The 12,408-nt window shown below is 40.5% G+C and overlaps 1 protein-coding gene across 3 annotated transcripts in view; it reads left to right on the top strand.

The window, feature by feature from the left end:
* Positions 1-12,186, top strand: part of SHC3 (SHC adaptor protein 3) — a 198,925-nt gene extending 186,739 nt beyond the window's left edge. For all 3 annotated transcript variants that reach the window (XM_075828847.1, XM_075828846.1, XM_075828848.1), the window contains 3 exons: positions 913-1,092; positions 3,869-4,155; positions 10,863-12,186. In XM_075828847.1, the coding sequence (XP_075684962.1) occupies positions 913-1,092; positions 3,869-4,155; positions 10,863-10,991 (596 nt within the window). In that variant the 3' untranslated portion in view covers positions 10,992-12,186. The remainder of the gene's footprint in view (positions 1-912; positions 1,093-3,868; positions 4,156-10,862) is intronic.
* The last annotated feature ends 222 nt before the right edge of the window (positions 12,187-12,408 follow it).

Here is a 12,408-nt window from a genome sequence, read left to right as displayed (position 1 = left end):
TTTCTATAGAGTCAATGAAAAACGTCTTTTTCGCGGGCGTCTTTTTACGTGCCGTAACAGAACGCCGTATTTCCCATTGAAATCAATGTGCAGATGTTTGAAGGCGTTCTGCTTCCATTCTTACGGCCCGAAAAATGGCTGAAAATAAGCCGTGTTAACATATCCATAGAATAAATAAGGCACTGCATTATATCATCTGAAAGTGCAATAGTATAATAATGAGAACCATTTAAAAGTGTTAAATTGGTGTTAACTAGGTGGAAGGGATCCAACCATTAATATTGTTGATATAGTGCGGGAAGGAAGACTCAAGAGGATGGGGGGTTCCAAGAAAGGGGTCGACAGGAAATCACTCTAAGGGCCTTTTTGCACATGAAGATAAATTTGTAGAAATGAGTGAGGATCGACGATATAGCTAATCGTTGACATACAAAGGGCATGTATTTATATATAACAATAATTAAATGTTTTTGGGTTAATTCTATAATTTTTTAGATCGTTTGTCTTTTTGGACAACAATTTCACACCTCCTGTCTCATCTGCTAAGGATTAGCAGGTGTCTGTTGACATGAGTAGATGTACGATAATTTTCAGGTCTTCATAAAAGATTCGATCCACGACCAACAAGGAAATTCTCGATGATCGTGCAATCGCTGCACATGTTTACAGTGGTCAATGATTGCACATGTTTACTTGATATTACATATTTTTTATGGTGTGGCGATGTTTTATTTATTGGCCAAAAATCTAAAAGAGATAAGGTTAATAAATTTATTTAATCTTACTCTAGCTAAGACTGGTGTATAAAACGCCACTCTTAGTAGATATGCCCGATTGTTTTTTTTCTTCTATGACATTTTTTTTTCTTAGCTGTTGCACTATAACCCAATCATAACTTTTATTATTTTCCAGCTTCTTTGGACATATACAGTGTTCCAGAAGGAAAGGCTTGCAATGCACCCACTTATGTCAACACCCAGCACATTAACAAGAAAATGCTAGGAGCTCTTCAGCGGAGTGTGGATGGAGTGTTCTTTGGATCAGTGGACAGCTGCAAGGATATAAGTCCAAGAAAAGATCTGTTTGATATGAGTATGTTCCATCTCTTCTTTTTTCTATCTATCTATCATCTATCTATCTATCTATCTATCTATCTATCTATCTATCTATCTATCTATCTATCTATCTATCTATCTATCTATCTATCTATCTATCTATCTATCTATCTATCTATCTGTCTATCCAAGAAGTTCATAGCACGAAAGTACCTGAGATAGTACAGACAATTGGCAGGTGGATGTGGCAGGTTGCGCCAGACGTGGCGGATGGCAGCAGGTGCAGAAGGTTGCACCAGACGTGGCGGATGACAGCAGGTGCAGCAGGTTGCGCAAGAAATGGCGGATGACAGCAGGTGCAGCAGGTTGCGCAAGACGTGGCGGATGACAGCAGGTGCAGCAGGTTGCGCAAGACGTGGTGGATGACAGGTGCAGCAGGTTGCGCCAGATGTGGCGAATGACAGCAGGAGCAGCAGGACTCGACTCCAATCACTAAACAAGCTCAGGCACAATAACGCAGCACGTGGTACAGGATACAGGTAGCAGGGCACTGGAACACTGGGAGTAGGGTAACACTAAGGGACCATTTGTGAGACTAACATGGAAATTACAAACAATGCTCAAGCAAGGATCGAAAGGGCAGGGCCCTTTTTATAGCTCAAGGTGATCAGAGCATAATTAATAAATTAATTACATATGCGTGTGCTGGCCCTTTAAGGCCAAGAACCAGCGCGCGCCTTCTAGTGACCACTGCGGGACAGAGCAGACGCCTGTGCCGGCGTCTCCGGGTAGGGAGACGTCGGCAGGAAAACGAGGACCTGCGGGAGGCAAGTAAGAGGAGGTCCGTGACCGCAGCCGTAACATTTATTAGTCACAAAGTTATTATCATTTTAACATTTATGCTAATATTTTGTAAAAGCCCAACTGGGCGTTTTTTTTACTTTAACCAAGTGGGCGTTGTAAAGAAAAGTGTATGACGCTGACCAATCAGCGTCATACACTTCTCTTCATTCATGTCCAGCTTTAGTCACAGCACAGCGTGATCTCGCGAGATCACGCTGTGCCATCTCTTAATCTCACAGTTCCTTCACCAGAGCATCGGGAGAATGCCCAGACATCCCCTCCAGCCAGGAGGCAGCTGGAGGCGATGTCTGGTCATTCTCCCGTCGCTCCGGTGAAGGAACTGTGGGAGTAAGAGAGACGTGTATGACGCTGATTGGTCACTTTTTATTACAACGCCCACTTGGTTAAAGTAAAAAAAACGCCCAGTTGGGCTCTTACAAAAAATTTGCATAAATGTTAAAATGCTCATAACTTTGTCACTAATAAACGTTTAAAAAAAAAAAAAAACAACAACTCAGTAGTTATCTACAACACAGCGCCTATTAGATTAGGTAGGAGATAGGGACGTATGAAACTGGTGACAGAGCCTCATAAGTCAGCACAGATATCAACCGATATAAAAAGTACGAACCACCTTAAATGTTATATCTAATTGCACTACCTATAGCCAGATAAAAATAAAAAAAACAATGCCTTCCTTATCATGTAACGATTAAAAAAATAAAAAAATAAAATCGCTAGCTTTATACTTGCTTTACTGCATCAATTTTGAAGAGATAGACAGTAATTTCATAGCGATTTTTTTGTATTGACCAATAAAAAGTCTACTTGTAGCCCTAGCCTAAGGCTGCGTTTGCACGTTCTGTTTCTGCCGTGGTTTTTGAAGATTTTGTAAAAATGTGTCAAATATTTTACTTTAATTTTCATTTAAAAAAATCAAAGCACATGACAAAAATTTCACGTGTGAACCCAGTCTGTGGGAGTATTTACATAGGCTTTTTTTTTTTGTGTGGTAGTGAGCCAGCAGTAAAAAGCGCATTGTTTAAACCGTAGCCATGTTTATGGTATAACATTGCTTTTTTAAATAATTTTTCTGAAGCAGATTTTGGTGGTGGTGGTTGTTACAAAATTAGGAACTGCAAACCACATAATAAAAGCTGAGTTTTTAAAAAAGATAAATTCAATTTTCAATGCCATCTGTCTGCTGTGCATGAACCAGCATGGGTAAATACACTTTAAGTTACAGTTACATTATCACATAGGTGATGAATATTATTTTTACTCTAATAAATGCAAGTGTAGCATGCATACAGAAACAAGTGTACACTGATACTTTTACACGGTGGCACAGCATGCATGTACACAGGGGGTGGAGGAGCTCGTCACAGGTTTTTGACATGGTTAATATCTGGCCCACTGCAATGGATCCCAGGCCACACTCCCTGGCGTGTAAGGTTAACAGCAGCTACGATAGTTCACCCGAGAACCGTTGCGGCTCCTTTTATAAAGGAATGATTATCACCGACACAATCGAGATGGCAAATAGAATCCTTATTGAAGATGAACTCTCTGAGAGAGGCAGAATTCACATTACACATACAATAACACAGTCTTTCATTAAAGACAACTTTGTACAATGGTTGGCGGCAATTATGACTTTGCCGGCTACTGCCCCGCTTGACAATACGGCACTTGGGCCTATTTAGCAGCTCCTGACATTTTTCAATGCATATAAGCCAAACTGATCTAAACTTTTGTCTTACTCCAGTGCTCCAGGTAATGACAAGAATGTATGTTTTTTAAATGATTGATGAAATTTATGTAAACTGCATTCTGTATCCTAAAAACACTATTGCTAGGCCTAGGACTTACTGTTGTATAATTGTATTTAATTCCTTTAATGTCTACATATAAAGTGACTTGAATTTGGTTAACTGCATTTATTAATATATATGATAACCTTCCTACAGAACCATTTGAAGATGCGTTGAAGAACCAGCCCATGCTACATAAGGATCCTTCAGTAGACTGTGCTAGTCCATTGTTATCCAGAGCTGCTATCCTATCTATTAATGAAGAACTGAAATCAGAAACCTGGTATGTTGGAGAAAAGTGCAGGAAAGAAGCAGAGAAATTACTCAAGAAGGATGGGGATTTCCTTGTTAGAAAAAGCATCAATAATCCTGGTTCTTATGTGCTAACTGGCATGCACAATGGGCAAGCCAAACATCTTCTCCTCGTAGACCCTGAAGGCACTGTAAGTATTCACTTTTAGATTACATTACAAATTGACTGTGTTGTCTAGCATATTAGACTGTACTTTTTTATTTATTTCTATGTATAAGAAATTATTTCTTTATAATATTTGGATGAAAGGAGAATAATAAAGATTTGGAGCTTCATTAACACAAATGTTAACATTTCTACAGTCCACATCTCCATGGTGTAAGGACGGGGTAGGGAGACAGACAGGTGAGCCCTAATCTACCCGCCACTCAGTCCCTGTCTACTTGCAACGGCCCGTCCTAGGCGACGGCGTACAACTTGGCGACGGTCCCTACGCTCAATAAGTGTTCGACAGACAAACAGACAAGGGTACACAGAAGCTAAGGGAAATGGGGCAGTTGCCCACGGCAACACAGTGAGCAACAAGAGTAGTGAACGAGCCGAGTCAAACCAGGAGTGCACGAGGTACAAATCACAGAGCAGGAGCGTAGTCAGTAAAGCCAGGGTCAAAAATGAAGCAAGGTCAATAATCATAGCAGGAGCAGCAGAGCCAGGAAACAGAAAAGAATCACAGGCAAAGGAGGAGCAGGAAATGCAGGTATAAATAGACAGAGGGCGGGAGCTAGCTCCGTCTGGCCAGGCTGTGATAGGCTCTCCCACTCCTCAGCCTCCCAGCTTGACTGGTAGAAGATCGTGTCACTCTCTCAGACTTAGGAGTAGGTGCAGACTGATTATCCACGGGCGTCGACACAGAAGCTGTTTCTGGCAGATCCTTTACACATGGACTCCCTTTTGGACTCCTATGGATCTCAGTAGCAGCTGTACTGCTGCTAGTAAATGAATTGAATACAGAAAACTCCCCCTAGCGGCAGCCACCGTGTGATGCAATTTTAACATTTATGCACCTGGGAGCTCTACTGTTATTAAGAAAAGCATTATAATACAATAAAGAATTATTTTCTTATAAAATATATAAATAAACTGAAAGTTACACTACTGTGTAACTAGCTTTTCAGGAATTGAACATTTTATGTTCCTATGTTATGTAAACCCCATACATTGAAATATTTCCCCAGAAACAATATATTTGACAGTTCTAAATACATGAATAGGCCTGTATATTCACCAACCATGTCCCCGGAGATTGCTATTATATATCTACTTCCAACCTTAACACCTTAATGACCAGGCCTGTTTGGGCCTTAATGACCAAAACATTTTTTATTTAATTTTTTAAAATTATTTCATCCCCACATGCCAAGAACCATAGCCTGTTTTTTGCGAGACGAGTTATATTTTTTAATGTCAGCATTTTGGGGTATATATAATTTATTGATTAGCTTTCATTATTTTTTTTGTAGGCATTTTTTTTTCGCTGTTTACCGTGCGGTACACATAACATGTCAACATTATTCTACAGGTTGGTACGAATGCGGCGATACCAAATATGTATAGTCTTTTTATATTTTAGCACTTTTTCACAATATTTCATGGAAAAAAGTAATTTTTGTGTGTCGCCACATTCTGAGATCCATAACTTTTGTATTTTTCCATCGATGCAGCTGTATGAGGGATTATTTTTTGCGGGATGAGTTGTAGCTTTTATCAATACCATTTTAAGGTACATTTATTGATTAGCTTTTATTTATTTTTTTATGGGGAATGCAAAAAACAAACAAACAGCATTTCCACTAGTGTTCTATGCAAGTTATTTTTACACCATGCACCGTGCAGTCCAACTAATAAGTTGTGTTTGTTCTACGAGTCATTACTTTTGCAGCAGTACCTCATATGTAAGTTTTTTTTTTGTTTTTTTTTACAGTTTTAACCACTTAGTGATTAGACTAAATTAGGGCTTAATGACCAGGCAATTTTTTTTTTGTTTTTCCACCGTCGCATTTAAAGAGCTATAACTTTTTTTTATTTTTCCGTCGACATAGCTATATGAGGACTTGTTTTTTGCAGGATTAGTTGTATTTTTTAATGGCACCATTTTGACGTATATATCATTTTTTGATTAACTTTTATTAACTTTGTTTTGAGGGGAATAGAAAAATCACACCAATTCTGTCATTGTTCTATGCGTTTTAAATTTACACCATTCACCGTGCGGCGTAAATAACACGTTACCTTTATTCTATGGGTTGGTACGATTACGACAATATCAGATATGTATATGTTTTTTATGTTTTACTACTTTTGCACTATAAAAACACTTTTTTTTTGGCATCGTTGCGTTCCAAGAGACAGAAGTTTATTTATTTTTCCGTCAACGTAGTGATATGTTCTTTTTTTGTGGGACAAGACATAGTTTTCATTGGTACTTTTTTGGGATACATGGGACTTATTGATTAACTTTTATTATTACTTTTTTGGGGGGCAATGAAAAAAAATAGCAATTCCACCATCGTTTTTTTGCAGTTTTTTTTTACGGCATTCACCATGCGGTTTAAATTACATGTTAACTTTATTGTTTGGGACATTATGGTGGCGGCGAAACCATATATGTGTACTTTTATTTATTTTTTACACTTTTACAAAATAAAACCACTTTTTAATAGAAAAAAATGGGCATCTAGCCAGGGCAGGTTTAGGGGCCTTTGTCAGGCTGACATGGCACCCCATCAGAGGTCCGTGGTTGCATTTGCAGGCCGCCGATGGGTGACTTAGGGGGCATTTAAGGGGTTAAACTTCGATCACTGCCATTGGAGCAGGAGTCCAGCTGTCATCAGACAGCCGAGCACCCGCTCCAGCCTGCTTGGCCATGGGTGGTACTTTTTAATTTTTATTAAACTGTATTAATCCAAATTGTAATTTTATTTTTTGGTCCCACTAGGGGACTTAAAGCAGAGATTCTTTGATCGCTTGTATAATGCTTTGTAATACTTAGTATTCTAAGCATTATTGCCTGTCAGTGCATCACTGACAGAAAACCTATGAGGCCATGCCTAATAGGCAGTTACCGATTGCTGATCTGGGGCTCTTTTGTAGGCCCACTGGCTGCCATGGTAACCAATCGGTGCCCCGCATTTTCTTCATGGGACAACGATGGGCTGCTTAACCCGTTAGTGACCGGCCCATCGTGTTTCTACGTCGGTCACGTCACTAACGGGCCTTATTCCGATGCCATAGACTTTTTACGTCGCGGCATCGGAATAAGTAAACAGAGCAGGGAGCTGTCAAATCTCCCTGCTCTCAGCTGCTAGAGGCAGCTGAGGGCTGGGAGCGTCCCTGCTCTGCCGTGTGAGGCATGACCTAGCAGATGCCTGTCCGTGTTAAACGGACAGGCATAATACACTGCAATACAAAAGTATTGCAGTGTATTATAAATGCGATCGCAGAATCGCATATTATAGTCCCCTAGTGGGACTAGTAAAAAAGTGAAAAAAAAGTTTAATAAAGTTAATTAAAATAAAATGTGAAAAAAAATGAAAAACCCAGCTTTTCCCCTTACAAAATGCTTTACTATTAAAAAAAAAATAAAGTTAAAAAGTTACACATATTTGGTATCGCCGCATCCGTAACGACCCCGACTATAAATTTATTACATTATTTAACCCGCACGGTGAACGCCGTAAAAAATTAATAAAAAACTATGGAAAAATTGCTGTTTTCTGTGAATACTGACTTTAAAAAAATGTGATAAAAAGTGATCAAAAAGTCGCATCTACTCCAAAATGGTACCAATAAAAACTACAAGTCGTCCCGCAAAAAAAAAGCCCTCATACAACTGCATCGGCGAAAAAATAAAACCGTTACGGCTCTTCAAACATGGAGACACAAAAACAAATAATTTTGAAAAAAAAGCGTTTTTACTGTGTAAAAGTAGTAAAACATACAAAAGCGATACAAATTTGGTATCGTTGCAATTGTAACAATCCGCAGAATAAAGTTATTTTGTTATTTATACCACACAGTAAACGGCGTAGATTTAGGACTCAAAAAAGAGTGGCGAAATTTCAGATTTTTTCTATTCCCCCCCAAAAAAAAGTTAATAAAAGTTCATCAATAAATAATATGTACCTAAAAATGGTGCTATTAAAAAATACAACTTGTCCCGCAAAAAACAAGACCTTATACAGCTATGTCGACGCAAAAATAAAAAGGTTATAGCTCTTGGAATGCGACGATTGAAAAACGTAAAAAATAGCTTGGTCATTAAGGTCCAAAATAGGCTGGTCATTAAGGGGTTAACCACCAGCGTATAGTGTTTCTACATCTGCCATTAGGGGTAGTTCTCCTGAAGTGCCGCCTTTTCACATCGGCGCTTCTGAAGAAGTTTTCCCGCATCGGGCGGGTTGCTCCTGAAGCCCAGTTTGTTGCTAAAAGTCTAGGGCTTCAGGGCATCAATCGGAGACCACTAGCAGTGGTCTCCGATCATGTTTAACCCCTCAGATGCGGTCTCAATAGCGACCGCCGCATCTGAGTGGTTTTAGAGGGAGGGGGCTCCCTCTGTCACCCCACTGGTATCCTGCTATTCAATCGCGGGTGCGGATGGTTTCTATGGTCGCCTGAGGGCCTAACAAACGCTGACACTGACAGGCATAATATACTGCAACACAGAAGTATTGCAATGTATTATAAAAGCGATCAAATGATCGCACAGTAAAGTCCCCTAGTGGGACTAAAAAAAGTTGAATACATTTTGTAGTAAATAAATAAAGTCCCAAGTAAAAAAAATAAAATTAAAAACCTACTTTTTCCCCTTACAAAATACTTTATTATGAAAATAGTGAAAAGTTACACATATTTTGTATCGCCGCATCTTTAAAAAGCCCAACACGGTGAACGCCGTAAAAAATAAAATAAAAAAATAATGCCAGAATTGCTGTTTTCTGTTCATCCAGCACACAAAAAAATGTGATAAAAAGTGATCAAAAAGTCGCGTCTACTCCAAAAGGGTACCAATGAAAACTACAAGTCATCCCGCAAAAAAATATTTTCGTATTCTGTAGCATTAACATTACCTTTCCCTGGAAATAAGAGGCAAAAACAGCCCCAGACCATTATGCCTCCACTACCAAATTTTACAATAGGCACTATGCATTCCAATAGGTAGCGCTCTCCTGGCATCCACCAAACCCACATCATACCGTCCATCAGGCTGCCTGATAGTGAAACGTGATTCATCACTCCAGAAAACACGTTCAAGCTGCTCTACAGTCCAATGGTGGCGTGCTTTACATCCCTCTAGCTTACGCTTGGTATTGTGCATGGTGATCTTAGACTTGTATGCAACTGCTCGACCATGGAAACCCATTTCATGAAGCTACTGACGCACAGTTCTCGTGCTGATGTCACTTCTGGAGATAGTTTGGAACGCTGTAGTGAGTGATGCAACAGAAGAGTTTATCGCTTTGTGTCTAAGCTGTTGTTACTCCTAGATGCAGTGGCGTAACTACCGCCGTAGCAGCCGTAGTGGCTGCTACGGGGCCCGTGGCATTAGGGGGCCCGCGTCGCCCGCCGGCACGGGTCCCCACCATGGCCGGAGGCTCCGCTAGCAGCCGCTATGGCTGCTACAGCGCGACGCCACTTAACACTACGGCATTAAACACTCTGCCATTAAACAAAAGACATGTATCCCCTATCCACAGGACAGGGGATACATGTGTGATCGCTGGCAGCGATAAGGAGAACGGGGGACTGAAAGTCCCCTGAAGTTCTCCATCACAAACCTCGGACTTCCGGGGTCTGTGTCGGCAGCTCCGTAGAAATGAATGGAGCGCCAGTCGCGCGTGTGCGCATGCGTGACCAGCGCTCCTTTCATTTTTATTGAGCTGCGCAGACGCCGGAAGCCAGAACTTAGTCATGGAGAACTTCAGGGGACTTTCGGTCCCCCGTTCTCCTTATCGCTGCCAGCGATCACACATGTACCCCCTATCCTGTGGATAGGGATACATCTCTTTTGTAGGACACACTGTAGGTCGCATTTTTTTGGGAGGGGGGATGCTGTATGGCGTTCCCTACAGGGGGAGGAAGCTGTATGGCGTTCCCCACAGGGGGGGGCTGTATGTCGTTCCCTACAGGGGGGGCTGTATGTCGTTCCCTACAGGGGGGGCTGTATGTCGTTCCCTACAGGGGGGGCTGTATGGCGTTCTCTACAGGGGGGGCTGTATGGCGTTCTCTACAGGGGGGGCTGTATGGCAATATCTACAGGGGGATGTATGGCGTTCTCTACAGGGGGGGCTGTATGGCGTTATCTACAGAGGGGGCTGTATGGCGTTATCTACAGGGGGGGCTGTAAAAAAGGCACTATCTACAAGGGGGGGTTGTGTGACACCCAGGGGAGGGGGGGTCCCAGTCAAAAGTTTGCTATGGGGCCCAGTCTTTCCTATTTACGCCCCTGCCTAGATGCTTTAGCTTCACAATAATAGCATTTTCAGTTTACTGGGGCAGATCTAGCAGATCAGAAATTTCAGGAACTGACTTGTGGTAAAGTTGGCATCCTTTACCACATTTAGAATCACTTAGCTCTTCAGTACAACCCAAACTAATGCTAACGTCTATGGAGATCGCATGGCTGTGTGCAAAGGGTGTGGTTCAGATTCCTAAACTCAATAATTAGGAAGGGTGTCCACATATTTTTGGTTATGTAGTGTTCCTTGCCTACATAAAGCGCTATCTCTCAGACACTTGTTACATTTTGCAAGATTACTTTCAATCACAAATTGAGTTATTTATTGCTACAGTACAGTTTATGTTGATGAAAGATTTACTTTTTTATTTTAAAATTTACAGGTTAGAACTAAAGATCGTGTTTTTGACAGCATCGGCCATCTCATCAATCACCACCTGGAAAACCATTTGCCCATTGTGTCCTCCGGAAGTGAATTATGCTTGAAACAGCCCGTGGAGGGAAGGCCTTGATACTACTGTCACTTTCACTATGCCTGTGTATCTATATGGAGGCCACATCAGAAGTCAGTGCAATAGGAACACAGATCGTATGAGTCAAGCCAATATACTTGACCCATACAATAAGTAGCACTTCCTGAACCATAATTTTTATAAAATTGTTTGATCCCTTAATGTGAATATAAGGTGTGTGTATATATACACTGAAATATGTATATATAGATATAAATATATTTATATTTTTGGAGACTATGGGAAAAAGAATAAGACTGGTATGTTTTAATGATAAAAGAACAATAATTGTGGTACTATAGCTTGATATTGCAGCATTCTGATTTAATAAATATAATGCTGCGTGATCTGATCATGGTTTTACCTAATAAGCACAAGAAGACTGGACAGAAGTTCGAGAAATGCTATTTAGTGCTGCGAGGTTTTGAGAATTTTTGGAGATCACTGCAGCAATTCAAAAGGATTTTTTTTCTGTTGGTGGTTGTGATTGCTTGAACACACCATCCAATATGTACTGTTATATAGCATTGAATATCCAGTGATTTGTTTTTTTTTGTAGGCTTTTAAATATAACTTTAGCAGTTTCTATACAGCACGATTACAGAACATGCAGCTTTCTAGCTGCTATGAGCCACAGGTTGTCTAAGCTGTTTATAGGGCCAGGGGTATTAACATCCCACTGAACTACAAATAACTAACTTTGCACTGATAAAGCTAGCATAGTGGTACCCATTTATTCAAAAAGCATTTTATCAGAAATGAAAGAAATGTATAAAATGGTATCTTTTAAGGCATCACTTGATATGATGCAATGTTTGGTTTACTGTATTTCAGGTGTATTGCTGTATGTAACAAAATATATATTATATATATTATATTTAAAGGCCTATTTGTGTCCCAGCCTGAAATCGTTATTTTTATCTACAATTTCTTGTACACATTTCTAAATAGTTTTATATGTATATTCCTACAGTCACATGAGTGAGAAACGTCGATATTTTTTCATCTTTATAATGCATTATTAGTATGTAGCATTAGCTGCCTGAATGGTGGCATTATGTACTGTAGAATCTCATCCAATTTCTTCCCATACAGTATACATCATGTTCTAATGTTGGTGCATGCTACAAAAAGCGCTTTCAACTTTAAAGAGTAACTGCACTTTCATCAAACTTTTGATATGTAATAGAGACATATGAAAATGTTTGAATCGGTGGGGGTCCGGGTGCTGAGACCCCCACCGTTGCTAAAACGAAGCTGCAGGAGCGCTCAGCTGAGCGCTTTGCACCTTCTGCTGTGATCGGCGCTCCCTGTCAGGCTGAAGACGGCCCTCATAGACGTTCCATGTAAGCCGTCTTCAGCCTGAGGATGAGCGCTGATTACAGCCAAAGGAGCAAAGCGCTCAGCGGAGTGATGC

This window comes from Rhinoderma darwinii, chromosome 1, assembly GCF_050947455.1.
Source record: "Rhinoderma darwinii isolate aRhiDar2 chromosome 1, aRhiDar2.hap1, whole genome shotgun sequence".
NCBI lineage: Eukaryota > Metazoa > Chordata > Amphibia > Anura > Rhinodermatidae > Rhinoderma > Rhinoderma darwinii.
Note: the sequence above shows the minus strand (reverse complement) of the source record. Positions and strands in the feature narration are given on the sequence as shown.